The sequence below is a fragment of the Brienomyrus brachyistius genome, chromosome 7, assembly GCF_023856365.1.
Source record: "Brienomyrus brachyistius isolate T26 chromosome 7, BBRACH_0.4, whole genome shotgun sequence".
NCBI classification, from domain to species: Eukaryota; Metazoa; Chordata; class Actinopteri; order Osteoglossiformes; family Mormyridae; genus Brienomyrus; species Brienomyrus brachyistius.
Window position 1 is genome coordinate 10,169,310 of NC_064539.1, and position 19,453 is coordinate 10,188,762.

The 19,453-nt window shown below is 39.1% G+C and overlaps 2 protein-coding genes across 2 annotated transcripts in view; one reads left to right on the plus strand and one right to left on the minus strand.

Moving 5' to 3' along the window:
* Window positions 1-2,133: 2,133 nt before the first annotated feature.
* Window positions 2,134-13,389, minus strand: mfsd14ba (major facilitator superfamily domain containing 14Ba). The gene is made up of 12 exons (XM_049018832.1): window positions 12,970-13,389; window positions 10,134-10,223; window positions 9,903-9,965; window positions 9,409-9,536; window positions 8,977-9,091; window positions 8,601-8,819; window positions 8,055-8,168; window positions 7,215-7,286; window positions 6,951-7,063; window positions 5,690-5,787; window positions 5,173-5,330; window positions 2,134-4,676 (listed from the first exon to the last, which is right to left on the minus strand). The coding sequence occupies exons 1-12, from the start codon at window positions 13,006-13,008 to the stop codon at window positions 4,458-4,460; spliced, it is 1,428 nt and encodes a 475-aa protein (XP_048874789.1). The 5' UTR covers window positions 13,009-13,389; the 3' UTR covers window positions 2,134-4,457.
* A 49-nt stretch (window positions 13,390-13,438) lies between these two features.
* Window positions 13,439-19,453, plus strand: part of zmp:0000001301 (rab9 effector protein with kelch motifs) — a 28,641-nt gene continuing 22,626 nt past the window's right edge. Inside the window, exons 1-6 of the mRNA XM_049018831.1 lie at window positions 13,439-13,520; window positions 15,824-15,894; window positions 16,159-16,231; window positions 17,403-17,445; window positions 18,302-18,380; window positions 18,619-18,707. Coding sequence (XP_048874788.1) covers window positions 13,518-13,520; window positions 15,824-15,894; window positions 16,159-16,231; window positions 17,403-17,445; window positions 18,302-18,380; window positions 18,619-18,707 — 358 coding nt within the window. The 5' untranslated portion in view covers window positions 13,439-13,517. The remainder of the gene's footprint in view (window positions 13,521-15,823; window positions 15,895-16,158; window positions 16,232-17,402; window positions 17,446-18,301; window positions 18,381-18,618; window positions 18,708-19,453) is intronic.

Genomic DNA, 19,453 nt, shown 5'->3' on the forward strand with positions numbered 1-19,453 from the left:
GCACCGGGAAGTAATGCAAATTAGACACGCGCACGCAGCAGGGGTGAGATTTAATCCCAAAGCCCTAGAGAAACATGGTGACACTGCTACCCACTGAGTCACTGTGCTATGCGCTAATACATTCTCATGAGCAGAAACTGTTGCATGCTAATTATTTTACAGAGATCACCGAGGGCTTATGATTGGTTCAACACAGACCAATGAGACTTCAATTCCGTGTCAACAAAGTGTGAGCAGCCTGCAAACACATATGTGAGTGTCGCTAAACAAATGAGACATTGAATAGGATGCACAGAGCATGTGAAATATGTATGGCAAAATACTCTGGATATTCATCAAAGAAGCAAGGTGGTCCTGCGCACATCCCCATCTGTATACGATTTGCATGTTATTTACTCTAAGCATGGACTCCTCCTGCAACCCAAACAGATGTTGCATGAGAGACAAGTTCCTGTTAGATGCAGAAGGTGTGTTTATGTGTGATATAGTGTCCTGTGATATACAGGTATCCAGTCAAGAACGTTACTGTGCCTTGTGTGGTCCAGGAATGGATCTGGCTCTCTGATATCACTCTTTGTGAGGTTTACAAATGAATGAGTTGATAAAACCTGCATGCTTTTCTCCACATTTATAAAATTTCATCCAGTCTTGCAGCATCATAATTCACATGAACTATTCTATTTACTTCATTGAAACATGCATAGTTATGTTACTATTTCCACTTCCATTAGAAAAGCAAACTTCAATTCACGGGCAAATTAAGTTTCCAAGTCAGTAGCTGTATATATTTGGCCTGCATATGCATAAGGCTAAAGCTTTTGTGAATTATTTTATTTATAAATGTAGACTTGGAATGATGTCGGAATATTTTATTCAAAAACCCTTGTTACTGAATACAATTAAATTTAGAGGTCCGTTAGGCAGCATGCAATGGAAATGCTATTTGTAACTGACTGTATCACAAAACGGATGAAAAGTATAGTTGCCATCTCACCACACCCCAAGCACAGCAAAAGAAAAAAAAAAACCTAACCTGCAACAAACTTTTAGGAACTTCAAATAGTATCACAATAAATAAGCGGTTCAGCATTCCAAAGTATGCCTACACACTGCCACCTGCAGGTGGAAAATAATAATGTTGAGTTGAGCTGACAAAGAACAAAGAATGTTATCGTTATTCTTTTGCTTCTTACAGTAACACATTATGTACAGAGACTAAAAAAGAACGGATGATAGCCAACCATTTAAGCGGTGACGAAAAAGCATCACCATTTGTCATTCCCCATTCAAAATGTGATATATTTCTTATTAAACTCTTAATAATGCATAATGATGCAAGTCTGCAATTCTATCATAGCCATTGGGGTTTTAAATTTTCCAATTTTCCTACTAAAGTACTACCAAAGGAAATTCAGCCAGTAAGAATTACATGCTGTCAGTTTACTATTAAATTAGATTGCTTGTTTATGTTAAGGGAAAATGTCATATCTGCCTATTTATGAGGAATTGCAGTAAGAACATGTGACAAAATAAATGTTTTTTTGTTAAACTGTAGTTTGTATCTGCTGTTTTGCAATAGACAACCTGCGGTACAAGTACACTTGCCCACTTCTATTAACACAAGAGTTTCAGGGTGTTGCGGTTCATTAATTGAGAAATAATGAACAATATCGGCATCTTTTTTTTCCCCCCAGAAAGGGCTACACATACCAGTGGAAGAGAAGTGCTGAAAAGCAAAACTTCTTCGGCTGACATCATCACTTCTGCAACCTGGCTGAGATGGAAAAAATACACTGGAAAAATAAAACAAACACACACAGAAACGAAGACCCTGGCACCTCATGGCCCAATACTTTGATATACACAGCAGATTCCAAACAAAAACGTTTGCAGTGGTATTGATACATTAATTTTTAAATGGCCACATTATTTTTCACTGGGTTCCAGGGCTTTCCAATTCCTCACATTGGTTTGACCCTGCCGAGCTGGCAAATTTTAGGCAGAACCTGTATAAAAACTCATAAGAATGATCTTAGAGACAAACCAATGCCGTTAAAGGTACACAATGCAGATTATACAGGAAGAGGTATTTAGTGTTACACTGCCACCTAGTGACAATAATATTAAAATACATTATTTTAAAACATACTTTATTATTGCAACTAATTTGTAGTACTATTAGACAAAAACATAGCAATTACAAATATGTAGCCCATGTACACATCATTTGCAGTAACATCTGCCCCATGTACACACCAATAAATATTTTTACTCTTAAAAATAATATGTTCACACATTAGGCACATTTGAATATAATTCAGAGAGATGCAGAATGGAAAAAAAGTAAATCCATCAATCAAGTACTCTGCAAATGCAGAACACATTATCAAACGCAACACTAGAGGGAGTTAGGGTTCTTTTGAACAAAAGACTTGCTTGCTTATCTGAAGACTGCTGAACCGTAATCTTCATATATGCAAGAGAATCATACAAAGAGTCAAAAGATTTGAAGAATTGTTGTGGGGTAATAAATGTAACTGTTCCAAAAATATATTTTTCTGGAAATGTATAATAAATTATGCTTTTAAATACTTCTTAGGAGACAGAAAAAGAAAATACCCACTTATTCCACTGTAGTTACAAGTATTATACAAAAATAGCCACTGTAACCTGAATCCAGCTGAATATCATTTGACATCATTTTTTGGTGAATGCATAATCTCTCTTAAAAACATTCTGAACAGCAAGAGTTTATAGCAAGTTTGTGTATTACGCTCACTTTCAACAACTGAACATGGTGAAATAAAAGGGTAATCGCGAGCTCTGGAGAAACGGCAAAAGGATCTGCTTACATCCCAATCGAACAGGTATTACTAAGGTACTTAAAACACAACTCTCTTTACATTTCCATGAGGCAATTCATTATACGGGTAAACTTTTTCTAAAAAAAACACCATTTATGGACACAGTTCTGTAACAGAGTGGCATGTCATGACTATTTAGGACACATCTGGGAATTCAGGGAGATTCGCTGCTATTAACAGATCCAATCTGTACATTGCAGTGGATTGGAGTGTAACCATCAATTAAAGCCTCATATTTTTGTCCGTGACTCCAGGGAGAAATCACATGTGGCCAAAGTACTCCACAAATCATACTCCCAAGAATCACTTTCGGTAAACAATACAGATCAGACAATAAGTTTTGGGGAAGGCAGAAATTGACAGAAAACCAAGCTGCTGCTTAAACAATCCATAAATGCTAATCAGTTATTGTAAATATTTCATAATACCCTTTAAAAAGGAACAGACTGTAAACTCTCCGCTTCCAAAGCAGACAGAGAGATGCTTACTGTCTCTGTATGTGCATAGGGAACTGATATGCATTTCTTTGAAAAGATCAAAAGCAACAAAGTAGAAAAGGTGGAGAACCAGTGAGCCAGTGGTGGCTGGTGATAAGGGGGATGAGTTATGCAGCAGTAGGATATAATGCCATATGATGAAAAAGTTTATTTCTCCATTTAAATGCGCTTCCATGTCAAACACTGCCTTTAGATTGATTTCTTTCAGATTATAAAATGTCCACAATTAAAAAAGGCTAAATAAAATCCATAAAAAGCATATTCACTAAGCTAATATTGACCAAGAGTTTTGTATACTTGTTTTATATGTTCATTATTTACGGTATATGTGTATATAAATAGAAGTTGATCATAATTTATATCATATATTACAAGTTACAATTATACAAAAAATTCATGTCGCAATTGCTGCGCGGGCCCATGTCTCACAAAGTACAGAATAAGACCAATGCATAGAATGTAGTAAACATCTATACCACCAGTTGAAGAATGTTACTGCCTTTCACCCTACTAACGAGGGTGAAAAACACTTAAGTGGGAAAAGATCCCCCACGATTTCCTACAGTAACAAACTCAAGAACTATGTGAGCAGTACTATCAAGACCACTGCCTTTGCACTTATTAGGCGTAAAGATAAGTGTTCCAGTCCATTACATAAAAAATAAAAGGTCACTGCATAAATGTCGTAAGGCTTATTAATAGACCTATGAAATGAGATTGATCTGTAACATACAATTTCTTTGCTTTATCATACTGAACCTGTATATTGCAACAGCCTTCCTCCAGAAAGTCATTAAAAAGAAGCAACCATTTCTGATTAAATAGGGTTTCACAGAACTAGTATAATACAATTCTTTCATTCTTATAGTGTCAGAGGACATCTTTCCCCACATGTATTTCCCCAGTCTCTCTTCGACCTATTTAAACAGTATTACTTAAAAAAAATATATAAAAGTTGGGGAAAAAATTCATTCATTGAAGCGGCAAAATAATTTTTAAAAACGTTCCTAGCCAGGAATGTGAACTGATGTGCAGCTATACTGGTCTTGGAAGGTCAGAGCTTCTGCGTTTCCTTGTGGGGGGGGGGGAGGCTCCGTCACACACCGCTGTCCTGCAGCAGAGGTTCGATGTCATCATCGCTGCCTGGGAGGGGGTTGTGGGTCTGCCCCGTGCTGCTGTCGCTGCCACTGTTTTTGCGGGCATTGCAGGCATTCGCTGCCAGAGCGTGCTGCTCCGGGATAAACATTGCCACCAGGAAGGCCAGGAGCACGGAGAACGCTCCGAAGACAAAGGGAGGCCCGGGAATTAACGCTCTCTGCTGGGACAAAGGTGGGGGGGCAGGAAGAGAGAGAAAAGAATATATTACTAACGTTTTTAATTAGTCAAACCAGCTTAACCCAGAGGAGAGAAGAAAAAAAAAAGAGAGACTGCAGTTCCTTAAAAGACTTTGGGGCTTCACAACCCATCATTTCACCATCTGCTATGCATGACAGAATGTACAAAGCAATCACAAATGAACAAGCCGATTAAAAGCCCAGGCTGGGTGCTACAACCTCAGTGCGATTTGAGGGCAAGCTGCCTAATTAGCCAACTGTGCGGGAGTTAGTTGGGGCAAAGTGAGCACACCTTTCTGGGGCTTTGCTAGGCCAGATCAAACAGGACAAGGCTAACAGGGAGCATTTAGAGCGATCCGCGCCTGGGTGTTCAGTCATTTAAACTACAAATAAAAATGGCTTCTGAAAAACCAGACCAAAGGCAAAGAATCCAGACTCTGATAAACCACAGCACATGCACCACAGCCGAGCACTCACCTGCTTAGTGGGGTCTTCTAAGGAGGAGGCCACGTCATTCTGGATGGATGGCAAGTCGTTCAGCTTGACGTTGAACAAAAAGAAGATGAAACCAAAGAGGGCCGGCCCCAGTCCATTGCACAGCCCTCGGATGCCTGTGATCATGCCCTGCACCACACCTGGGGAAGCAGAACAAGAAACACCCTTTAGCGAAGGTGTTACACTCTTCTCACCTTAACCGTTTGGTAGTAATATGGAGACAGCATCTGTATTTGACCAGCTAGAGAAAGATGCATTCAAGGATTAAACCTTCAGTGTCCACTGAGAGGCCCTGCAAGCTGTGATAACCAAACACAGACCAACTGATGTTGTTAAGATGCAAGGACTGAGTTTATCTTCCATCTGTACTGATTCAGAAGAATTCAGCATCTTGCACACTTAGCAGAATATCCATTAACAGAAGAGGAAAGTGGCACCAACGGACATTTCAAGCCCCCCCGTACCATGTTGCCAAGATGCAGCTCCCCCCCCCCCTTACCCTGCTTATCGGGATCTGCACAATGGGACACCAGCGCGCTCACAGCTGGGAAGGTGATGCTGGACATGGCTGCCACAGCTCCTGCCGCCCACATCATCCTGAAAGACACAACCAGTGCAGCGGTGCATGTTTGCCAGGGCCCTGTACAGCGCGGGGGCTCCGAGCCCTTCCAACAGCCCTGATAGGACAAAAAACAAGCAGAGCCACCTGGGACAGGGAAGCTGGGCTGGGGCCAGAGCGCACAGCGTGCTGGGAGTTCGGCTCTGCCGCTGTCAGATGCCTGACTAATGTGCTGCAGGAAAAACATGCACTAGAGAAAGATAAGGCCGCGACACAAGAAAGGTGGCTGGTGAGAACAGGAAGCCAGCGCACTCCTGCTCACCTAAATCACTTAATGCGGAATAAAAACGAGCAAGATGTCATCTGGTTTTGCTTTTGCAGTCACCAGTCTCTTCAACAATTCTGTGTTGTGTCAGTCATTTCGGCATGTTAACTCTAAAAATGCAAACTCCACAGATACTAAATGCCATTTGCATGACTGCCACAGTGACTTCATTAAGGGACACTTACTAAATTCTTTACGAATGCTTCAACCAGACAGCATTCACAAAAACGAATAAAGCACAGACATGACGCTGTTAAAGGCCTTTTCAGCCATTCTGACCTCTAGGATTACACAACGTCATGAGTAAATATTTATATGCAATAGACCTAAAATATAAGCAACACCCTTGGTTACACACACGGCCTAATAAAAGCACATCTGAATAAAAGCACAGAAAAGGTACGACAGCAATCTCTGTACATCTCACCTGAAACCTGCTAGGCTGATGCAATAAAGATCAGCATTACATTTCAAGATCATTTTTCAAGTGTAGTGTCCTGAATAACCAAAAAGCTTGTCTAGTTTCTATTCATGGAATCAAAAGGAAAAAAAGCTGAAGCAGAACCATTCAATATTTCATCACTCAACGTTATATCAAGCCTGTTATTTTTATCGCTCTCCCAGAGCCAGAATGACACACAGCTGTTGCATCACAGCAGAAAATGCTTTTAACAATTAAGTACCAATGTTTGTCCTACCTGAAAAAACACAAAAAAATGCATTCCTGCCCTTGTATGATTCTTGAAAAACTACTGACGAGTCGTACTTCATTTCAGCAGACACCATAAAGGGCAGGGAAGAGACTCTCTCACATTGGGTAGATTTTTAGAATCACACAGAGACAGGGAAAGAGATGACAGAGGAAAGATGACTTACCAGAGTTCTGATCCAAAACCATACCAAGTTAGCTGGAGCATCTGAAACCCAAGGCCGAGCATCACCGTGTTTTTATTTCCGATCGATTTCATTAAAACGCTCAGGAATGCTGTCTGCCGGGGGGGAGGGAGAGATATAAGGGCTTACTTCTACATCTTGCCAACACTCACCAGATTCACAAAGTGGTTACCATATTACCAAGTCAGCAAAGAACACTGTGGTGACACACATACAGTGCAAGGACATCATCACGCAGTACAATACCTGAGCCAAGATGGAAAGAATGCCCACTACTGCTATAAATGCTGCAATAGTTGTGGATGAGAAGTTAACGACCTGAAACAGAGTAAGGAAACACATTACAGCATCTGCTTAGCTCCACACCCAGTGTCAAAAGTGCACCCAACAGTAAGAAAATCAAAGCGAATGACATAATTGGATGAGGCGTGTGGAAGCACTGCCCAAGCTACCTGCGTCGGCAGATTAACAGTGTCTGTAGTCTCTACAGAAAGCCTGAGACAGCACTAAGAAGATTACTTGGTTCTTTCAGGAATTAATGGTACAATAACGTCACAAAGTGAGAATTAAGACCAAGAGCAGTCACTAGATGAAGCCATGAAAAAAAAAAAAATAATCAGCATTGGTCGGCAATAGCAACGTTGTTACAATGAATTTAGAAAAAAATTGCACTGAAATAACATTGCACTTTGAAGTGTAATTACATAATAAATTGGTTTATTTGCAGATAAATTCTGAAGGGCTTCAATTCTCCTCAAGCACACACCCTCCTGGATAATGAACCTTAAATATTACCAGCAGGCTTGACTTATTTGCATATTCAATGAACACACACAGTAAAAACACTGACTTCGCTAATAAAAAATCAGATTTATAAGAAACACTTGTGCATGTTTGTATTTTATGTGCCACACGGGTTTCATATACAGAACTGCCTAGCAAGTAATAAGCAAACTTCGCTGCTAAAATATTTAAGTATTTGAAATACCGTCATACTAGCAGAGCGTTATTCGTAAATGATTAACTGCATGGTTAAGACATGGGCTCAATCATACAACAGATACTTGGAGGGGGGGGGAGCTTCACCTGTCGAAGGTACAAGAAAAAGCAGGAATACTGTCCGGCCTCCGGTAAATAGGACAGGAATACTGTGATGCACATGCGCAGAACTGTGGAATCCTTCCCCACTGTCTTTAGGGACTGCAGAAAAGACAAGGCCAGTAAAAAGATAAATGTCTCTGTAGCTGTAGTTAAATGACTTTTTAATAGAGCGAGGGGGTGGGGGGGGGGGATAAGTTCCTGAATGTGGGTGTATAAATGTGTGTTACAAGCATAATTTAAAGCTTAATAAAATGAAGTTCTATTTCAAAAGTTTTTTCATTCAGTTTATGCAGTCAACTAAAAAGTAACTCACTTTCAAGAGTGGAGGAATATACAACAAATCAAGACGCACTATTCCAAACTGCCCTGCTGTAAACTGACTACATGCATCAAACATTGTCCAGAACCACACGTTTTTATAAAAATGAAATACCACATCACAGTGTAATGAATTCCTCTACATTCCTTAGTTCTCTTTAGGGTGAGGGAAGCACAGCACCGTCTGTGTATGAATTACTGACAATGACTCACAGCAAAGGGGTCAGCTTGCTGCCATGAAATTGGTGCTCCCCAGGATGTAAGCCTCATCTTCTCCTGCAGAGATTCTGGCACAGCCAGTAAGATGAAGCAGATGTCCACAAGCGCAATGACTGTGGCCACCAGCACCACTAGATTGTCTCCATAATTATCAGAGAGGTAGGCACCAATTGCTGGACTGGTAACCAAGCTAGCAGCAAATGTTGCAGATACCTGGTATAAAAAAAAGGAAATTCAACAGCCTCAGCAGAAGCCAAGAAATTCTACAAACATTGAACTCAAGTATGTAAATATTTTACATAGATCTTCCACATAAAAGTAACAAAAAACCCACAAAATCACTCTGGTGCTTAAAGATGGAGATGCTCACCAATCCATATGCTGTGTTTCTTTCATGTTCTTCAGTGACATCTGCTACATATGCAAATATTACAGAGAAAGTGACAGAAAAGACCCCAGACACAGAAATCATGGCAAAATACCACCTGAGAACAAAAGAAAATTGAAGAAATTCTTAAATGACATTTACTAACGACATATTCAGTACATCAGCGAAATATTGAGAATCAAACATTTAAAAATCTACGTCCGGCTTGTGTACATGCAGATAAAAATTAAGACATTAGGCCACAAAGAAAAATGGCTAAAGCACAATATTTATTATGCTAATGGACTAAAACACACAAATAACATTATCACTAATTGACTGAAAGTTATTTAAGCCAAAGTACTATTTAAGCCAAACATGCTAATTAAAAGTCTGTGGAAACTGGACACAAAGAGCAGCGTGCTGCCCTCTTACCAGGGACTTATTCTTATGAGTGGAATCGGGGCACAGGTGAAAAACACCGTGACCAGCAGGAAAGGCTTCCGGCCCCACACGTCAGACAAGGCGCCAATGAGTGGAGCACTCATGAAGGACAACAGGCCCTGACATGGAAAATCAGGGCTGGATTAAAGAGCAACAAAGCAGTGCCGGCTCTCATCTACCATTCAGACTTTAGGTAACCGAAACAGGAGCCACAATGCAGGGCAGCACATAAACTGTTGAGCCTAAACTCATGAAGTATTCATTTTCTTATTTCTAAGCATAGGTACCAAAGAAATTGGAGAAATGCTCTCGTCACCAGTTATTGCCTTTTGGTCATTTACTTTTAGCAAAAATATTTCTCTCATAGCTTTTATCTTTGGAAAATGCATTACTATAGTATGTGGGAATGCATACACTAAAATGCTAACAATTAGCAATTGTTCAAAACAAATTAGGCACATATTTTCAGTTTGATCATCTCTTACCTTTACACCTTGAATGAGACCATTCATGAGAAACGTATGTTCTGAGAAGGTTTCATGTAGAACCTGAAATAAGATACATGTATAAATAAAAAGCACATACGATTTTGGAACATCATCAAAACATTTCTTCAAACGTCTATATACTCTATATCTTATTAGAATACATGAGACTTCCTTCGTGTACAAGTCCTGAATATAAAATGTCTGTTACCATTATATTATACAACTTACGGTCAGCATAGGTGTGGTGAGCAGTCCCCAGGCAAAGAATTCTAGGAAAATGACCACCACAGCATGGGTAACACTAGCACTGCCCACACCCTGTTGATGAGGAGAAGAAATAAAAATAAACACTGTATTCATAAATTACTTTACCCCAAAGGATGTGCAAGTCTAAGCGCTGCAAAGACAACACAATTTGACAATGTACAAGGCCAGTTGCATTTTTAAAGAAAGTAGATATTATGATGAATGCATTTAATTAGAACAGTGTTTCCCAACCCAGTCTTCTGCAACCCTCAGACAGTTCACATTTTTGCTCTTACCCAGCTCCCAACACACCTGTACCAGATATTCCATGTTTCTGAATGGCTGGGAGCTGGGATGGAGCGAAAACTTTGGATTATCTGGGGGTCCCCGTGGACTAGGTTGGGAAACCCTACAATAGAATGATCCATTTTAAAAACTGGCTAAAACCAACTACTGCTAAAGTATATAAATCATATATAAAGTACATACATTTCTGAAAATAATTCCACACAAACAAAAACAAATTCAAGTTATGCTCTAGCAAGAACCTATACCAGAACGTTGTAGTCAGTGGAAGACAAAACACTCACAAAGAAACCCAGACATCTGCAATGCTCAGGTGACAGCATCAAGCAAAAGTACCTTCAGCAAACATGGCATCAGCAGTCATTATTTAAATGTATAAAACATGCATTTCATGTGTTCCAAAACGCATTACCATCAAGAAAAATAAAGTATACATATTACAGGAAAAAGCCCCCCCCCCCCCCCAACACAAGATCTTCTGCGAACGCCAAGTAAAATACACTCTGTTGAAATGTTCTGTGAAAACTTCAAAGATCCAGCCAAGTTTGCAATACTGTGTATTTGTGTTTTCAAATGACCAGTTGATTGAGATTCATTGATTCATCTCATTATCTCAACAATTGACTTTTCAGAATTTCAGCACAAATAAAAGCTGCGCAAGCACTTATCAATAAACATAATTGCTAACAAACATTCGACATAACAGTTCATAGTTCCTGGGAGAAAATGCCAGGCAGCAGGGTGTGCAGGTCTTTACTGAACCTCAATTCAATGGTAACATTCTTTCTGACAACGTCACCTTATCTCATGTAAATCAGTCACTGACTTAAACAAAATATTCCAATATGCAGATTTTAACAAGGCCAAGGCTCAGATAAACATACCTTTCCCAAGCAAAAACAAACTGCAAGATGGGCACAGAATTTCATCTTTTTTATGTTTATACCCTCATCATCAGACTTCCAGGCACCACCACCAACAATCCTACTGATCTGCGATTCATTCAAGCTAAAGTTGCCTCTTTCACATCTCCTCCCATTTACCACTGCTGGATCAGTGTCAACATGTTGGTGCATCACTCACTCTAAGTACTGCAAGATGCTGTCTTCTACAGCTAGACTTAAAAACCTGTCAGACACTGTCAGATACCAATTCCTAGTGCTTTCATTGCATACTTAGGTATTTTTTAACCCTTAAAAGTGCCACTTTTTGATAATGATGTGACAAATAACCTCTGCGACCAAGTACAAGCTAAGCATTTGGAAAATGGATGGATGACCGAACCAACTGTAGAACGCATGGATCATACATTAACCACACCAAAATTTTAGCATCTTTGATGCCTCTGAATAATGCACCAAGAGACTCGGTGCCCTGGACAGGCCTAGAAGCTGGTGTGGTTCGAAAAGTTATAACTCTGCCAGCCAGGAAGATTAACCAGTAAAATACATTTGCAGCTATCAAAAGCACCAAGGTTGACAAAAAACACAGGTAGTAGCATGGCAAACAGAACAAGACGGACTAGACACTTCTAGTTCTTTCTTCTAGTTTTTAAATAACATCCACTTTATTACACAGTTTAAAATAGACGCTATTTCAACCTGAAGCAAAGGGCAGCGCTCCAGTTCACACTACTAGGGAACACAGGGCTTAACTCCGTTAGCTCCACACAGTGTGGTCGCCCGTCGGTCCTGTGCTCATAAGAATATCAAAGCCGCCTTTATTACCCTCCGAACAATAAGAAGAGGTGTAACACTACCATTACTGGCAGGGCGGCCGGCTAGGAAAATGGTATCCCATCGCGAACGCCTCACCACAAACGGGACAGTAAAATGAAAAACGATCCAGGGCTGCACATTTTTACTTGCGTTTTCACGTTAACAACCACGTTCACGGCAGCCGTCCGATACAATGGCAGAAGTAAATATGCCGTGTAGTCACTTTGCCTTAGTTAAAAAAAAACTGAGGATCAAAAGGATGGTGTTTGTTTATCGGTACATTGGCGAACTCCTAAATGAACGGTTATTTGGGAAATTGGTGCTTCGCTTCGAGCTATAATAACACACCCGATGCGTACCAGTATAACCGCTTTGCAATTATACAACTAACATTTATACACAAGTCCCCACCTATTTATTCCCGCCCCGGAGTAAACAGCTCACTTCTGCTCTTTCTTAACTTGGAGTAAAATGTGGGTACTGCACCGACCAGCCCACTGAGCATTTTCATACGATTTTAAATTTTAAAAAGACTAAAATCAGAGGTCTACTTTACAGGAGACAAACGTTTTTTATCCACTAGACATCAGGGCCGTCCAAAGCTAAAGTACCGAGGCGACCACGGTGAGGTAGCTAGCGGGCTAGTTAGCCAGAACGCTAACTACCCGAGGTTGCGTTTTTGATTTTTAGAAACTTCTCTAGTTATCCAAACCCCATATACTCGCAATTACAATTTTTATTTGCAGTCCTTGGTTGCAGTAATATTGAAAGGCAAACACGCAAAGGTCACTTACAGTGCTCCCATCTTTCATTATAATCCTTTTGACCAACATAATGCGGTTGGTCGCCTTCTCGGTTGTTTCCTGGGTCAGTTCCTCACATCTTGCTGTAGTTATACAAAATCCATGCTGCGTGGATATCTTGGGTACACCTGCTTCTTCCAGGTTGCCTTCGGGTTTCACCTAGCTAGCCAATACTGTGCTTAGAATACAATTCGAAAGGGTGAGCAACACCGACGCTGCTCGGTTGTTCTTGTGGCACAGCTGTTGTAATAAAAAGCCGAATTCCTGCTGTGGGCGGCCTCCTATAGACTGATCGGAGATCGCTAAAAGGGATTTTCAAAATCGATTTAAGCGGCACGAACTCGAGCCAGCCGATTCCAGATCAGTTCCGGAGAAGTCTTAAGCGCCATTTCCTGGTGATCGGAACAGGAAAGGACGTCATCTGAGTCTATCGAGCCGTTTAACTGAGGGTTACGTTTGTGAGCGACGTCAGGTACAGAAAGTCAGTTTCGGCAGTAGGCGGGTCAGTGTGTGAAGTGGGTGTCTCGTTATCCATTTACATGGTATTATAGTGAAATACGGCATAACGAATAAGAATATTTTTGATTCAAATTATGTTTGCTAGCAAAGTATTGAAATGCAAAAGAAACTTTCTCAAACATTCCACTTCTCTCGGAAGTTCTGAGAGTCTCCCGCATATGGATAGCGGCTCCGTGATTATATACAATATCCCGGACATTTGTTTTTTTAGATCGAGAGAGAGCGAGCAAAGACCCTAGAGTTTATCTAGTGTCTATGGAGAAGGAGCGCGGGCGTTCGAGAGCCGCTATCAATATGCGGGAAACTCCCTGAACTTTCGGGAGAGGTGGGATATCTGCTAACTTGGCTCAAAAATTGTATGTATAGTATACGATATGAAATAATACTTTAGTTTACATTTGGACAAGTATGAGTGCTGGTACATTACCTAGCTTGCTCATTTTTGAGACATACCAATGAGAATGTAGCTTGAGGTGAAAGAGCAGGGCAAGCCATTTACCTGGCCTACAGAGCCATGCACACCCACATATTGGCATGTGTGCATGTACATTGTATATATTAAGTGCTTTTTTTAAAGGTATGTCAATAGCTTAATAAATAACAAATGGAACATAAAACTGGTAGAATAATATGAAATTAATCCTGCTGCCCAGTTTCACTTCACTAGTGTGACACAAAAAGTCATGGATGGTCCGTAATATGAGTAAACTGAGTTAACATTTATTAAATATGATCAGATTTTGCACAGATGTGATGATATGTAACTATAACTGGTTGTTTGTTGACACACCAATAATGGCCATGCTGAAAAGCTCAAGAACAAAAAAGTCCATGTTTACCCAAAGATATCTGCAGTATTTTTTGCATTGAATACTGTCATGCATTGATAGCATTTGCAAATACTTTGATAATGATTTTGAAATATTACATCTCTTGTGTTGTATAATAAATTCTCTGTTCCTTATATGAGTTATGCATTGAAATTAAATTTTCATATGACAGTAAGTTTTCAGTACTAGAGGTATATTGATTGGCCCTTAGCATTTTGCTCTCTAACAACAATGGATTTGACAAACTGCATGAAAAAAACACACCTTTTAATCATTTGGGCAGCAGGTATGCTGACAGTCCATAAAAGAAAGCCATCATAACAGCCCAAAGATACACACCTAGAATGACGTTGCAGTCCTAATTTTAATTTTGTGTTTTGTGGATTTTGCAAGCGAAGAATTGCACTCACACCCAATGAGCACCGTGTCCTTTACTGCATGCTGAGTCACATACTCTTTGATCATAAAAGTTTATGCAGCACAATGATTCATTTGTGTAGATAATTATTTGACTATGGTCCCGTGAAAATTTGTGCTAATTTTGAATTTAATGTCATGGCAATTCTTGGAATAGAAGACATTTGAACTAACACCGCAAGCTTTAAGAACACCCAACATTGCAGGAATTTATGTTCGAACTTGTTTGTATATTCCCATTCTCCCTCACTTTATCAAAATGAATGATCTGTGTGTAGTCATTGTACAGTGGTCAGTGCTGTTGCTTTACCCATGTAAGGGTGAGCGTTTAAGATCCGCCCCAGTTCTCTTCATGTGGAATTTGCATTTGCACATATTTTGCTGTGTTTATTTCCAAGTACATGCGGTTAGATAAAACTGGCGTCTCTAAATTGCCCATAGTGTGTGAGAGTGTAGTTGCCCTGCAACTGGCTGGCATTGTGCCTAGAGTGTACCTTAGCCTTGTGTCCTGTGCTGCCCTGATGCAGGGTCAGGCCCCCATAATCCTGATCAGGATAAAATGGATGGATGTATTTAGCAATTTATTTTTATTGTTTATAAAATAAAAGAAATGCTTATGTACTAAGAAGAATTGCATGACATCATGCTAAAGGGATTATTATGAGTATTATTATTATCATGAGATTCGTTCATGCTAACTGAGCATATATCCTTAACAGGCTTGCTTTAATTATGTATAGGACTTTGTGTGATCATTTCATTGGTTGTCAGAAGGGTTCTTGTTTATAGTTGCTAGGCAACACGAGTAGCTTCAACTCAGTTTGTCTCAGGATAACAAGAGAGAACGTTTGTGAACTTACAGGTAACAGGAAAAAAAAAAGCATCCATCTTGTTTTTATGGTTCAGAATTAAAACTGCTTATGTTGCTTGAGACTCTGTAATAAGACTTTCAGAGCTGAAAGCAATATTTGTGTAGCAAAAAAATTGATAATATGTGCTCTAACTGTAGTGTAAAAGCACACAGAAAAGGAGGATTAAACAATTGATGTCTGGCTATTAATTTTGTTTCTATTTTCCAGGGATCCCAAATGGCTTTGGCAAGTGGCCAGTGGATTAATAAAGAAGTCCAGGGCGACCCACCAAGCCCCAGGTAAATTACCCAGTGGGTTTCACTCTGAGAAGGATATTGTTTTTCTCTAAGTAGATGTAGAAGTTCATATGTCAGCCACAGTTTCCAGTGAGTTTATATATTTTTTTTTACAGAAAATATGCATTTTTATGGGTTTTGTAATTGCTTGCCCAAGTCTATGAGTCAAAAGTTTGATAGGGAAGTCTTTTTTTCGAGGATCTTTTGTAAGATATACATCTTTTATCAAACAATGTAAAACTGAGATAATGTTTTTTTTTTGCATAGATATGGCCATGCTGTTGCTGTAGCAGGGAACATAGCGTTTTTGTTTGGTGGTGTGTCCACTGTGAACTTTCTGGTAAGCAGTTCTCTATAACATATTTACTTGTAGTATGTATATGTATTTGTTTGTTTGGCAATACTTGGAAATAAGGTACACTGAAAAAATAAAATGTTGCAAATGTAGAATCAACTTCTTTGAATATTTGAAGTAACCAATCACACAAAATATTTGAATTTGCCTTAATGTAAATAATGTTTTAAGTTTAACCCATTAAAAACAGGTTCAACCGTAAACATAAATGAGAAAGTTACATTTAAATGAACAGACTAATATGTTTCAATTATTGGAACACATGGAATGTACAACAGTTTTGTTTTATTCCTTCAGTGTAGAGTTCTCTTTTAGAATCCAAGCAGTTTTTGTTTTGGAATATTTCTTTATATAAAAAATATGTTTTTAAATATTTTTTCCATCCATCTCTTAAAAACAATTATTTGAATTCCTACACTAAATCTGGTAAAACTAATAAGTATATTTTAAAAGGCCTTATAATGTATATTTTTAAAAATTGTATTTTGTAAACTAGTTAACAATGTATACACAAGTTCTCTCTAACATGGAGACTTTCTCTGATAAGAGTTAAAGGCAATTCATTCCCTCTTCCAGGACCCACAATTATTAAGTCATCTGACATTGTCATCTTAGCAGTTCAATTTGTAGGACATGTTTATCCATCCAGTAGGCTTCAGGTACCAGTTACTCTAAGTATCAGACAATGTCATCTGTTGCACAATGAGATTGCATAGCAGAACACAGCAGAACCATCTGTTTGCAAAGTAAACGAAACATAAACATCAATTTCACATATAAGAATGACTTTTGATGCCCTTGGCAAGACTGCAGTGAGAAGTACATTCTTAGTCACTGGGGAATCGTGACCTGGCAACTACGTCTCACAAAATGTATAGCAGCAGCACAAACGTCTGCAACAACTGCTTTTAGAGGAGACAAAATAGCACTGTAATCTTATATTACAGCTTGGTTAGGACTAAGCTTAAGTTATGGGGTAGGAATGTGACTGGAGTGAGGCTGACTGAGGGGAGGCACAGAAGAACAACAAGAATAAATGTTACATTCTCAGTATCCCTGCTATATTAAGATGTACTTTATTTTTAAATGAACCCCATTGAATGTATAGTTAGTTATTTTGGCAAACCCTAAAGGTCAAAATTCTGCTTTTTTTCAGCATGAACAGCCAATATATTTGAATGATTTCTATGTACTTACAGGTAAGTTATCATCTATTGTCTCACCGAGTACTGTTCCTAATGCGCTGGTTTTATTTGGAAACCGTTCTTTAAGATTTAGTCTTGGACAGGCATATCAGGATATTAGAAAATTATAAAATAACAAGGCATCAACGAGTCTTTGTATTTAAAATTCTGTAAACATCCAGATGAATAATACAAATTCTAGAAAATACATTGCACGTACCTGTCCTTTTTCCCCCTGATATGAGCCTCAACAGCACTTCAAAACAGATATTTAGCAATTAATTAGCTAAATATATTTAATCACAGTTAATTTCTGTGAAATATGGTGGAAGTGAGTGATACATTACTGAAATTATCATGTTACCTACCTTTTCGCTAATCTCCAAAACTGAGGAAGCATATTAATTATTCTGAGTGCAAGCCCACAGTATGTCATTTGTCATTAAGTGCAACAGGCCAGTTTCTCTGCATCTAAAGAGAAGGTATTGCAACATATGCCTCTTTGCCAGATCCTTCCCCAGAAATGGGTTAAAATTCTAGACTCCCTTTAATTTGAAGAGAGAATTGGCCATATGCAAAGTAGTGAGGAGAACAGCTTTGAATGGAGACAATGGAAGATATGAGCAGAGGGAAACAGTGGACTATGACTAAAGCAATTGAAGTTTTAAATGGCCTTTTTAGAGATAAACAGTAGTTGTGTTAGTTGTGAATATCATAGCACAAAATCTAACACCTACTAACATATAAGTTCTCTGCTATATTTCTCAGTTTAATCATTTATTTCAAAATGTTTACATTAGTTGTTTTTGAAAAACAAATTCAAAAATACAATATTTCATGTACTGTTACTTTTAAAACATTTTTATTTCAGTTTCACCTTCAAACGTTACCTGGGAAGTTATGCCACAAAGTGGAGCTGTACCATCAGCAAGGGAAGGACATAGTATTTGGTAAAGAATACTCAAAACATGACTTTAGCGTATTGCTTTTTGTGTGTAATTTGTGTAATTCAGACTTCCTCAAAACTGTTTGTTACCACTCACCTTTAGTCTGATTACACCAAATTTCTGTATGAAGACTGAGAAATTAAAAACTAAATAAGTCACCTTAAATTTGGTATTAACAGGCATGTTGCTGAGTTGAATGCTCAGTTTTTTATATTGCAATAATATGCTATTTCTTTTATAGTGTGATTAAAGGGAAGCTTTATTTGTTTGGGGGATCGTCGTTTCCACAAGCCAGGGAATGCCTGTCAGGAATCTACTGCTTTGACATCAGTAAGATCACAATAACAAACCACCTTATGGACATGATAAAATGATAAAAAACAATGTTAACAGTATAAAGTATGCAAATTAAAAGGTAGCAAAAAATAATAATAATTTCAGTTGTTCTACTAAAAGTTACTGCTATCTTGTTGGATGGCTAGATGAACACCGCTTCAGTTCCCTAACCTAGCCTCATGGACACCCCAGCCATTTTATGTATTTCTTAAACTTGACCAAAAGGTCAATTAATTAACTAAATTAGTTTAATAAGAGAGGTGGTTGGTGATGTAGTGGTTAGCACTGTTGTCTCACATCTCTGGGACCTGGGACTGAATCCCCACCCAGGCTCCATGTGTCTGGAGTTTGCATGTTCTCCCCATGCCTTTGTGGGCTTTCCTCTGGGCACTCTGGGTTCCAAAAACATGCTGAGGAGAATCGGAGTTACCAAATTGTCTATATGTGCAAATTGGGGATGTGTGCCCTGCAATGGGTTGGTACCCCAACCTAGGTTATTCCCCGCCATGTTCCCATACCTTCTAGGATAGGCTATGGACCAAGCCCAAAAATACATTGGTGTTTGGCAGGTTTCCACATTATGGTCCTGGAGGGCCAGAATCCAACACAGTTCACAGAATTTCTTGTCAAAGACACATACTAAACCTGATAATTAGCTGATTAAGATCAAGTGTTTGAGCAGGGGAATCTGCAAACTGCCTTGGATTCTGGCCCTCGAGGATCATGACTGAGGAAGCCCG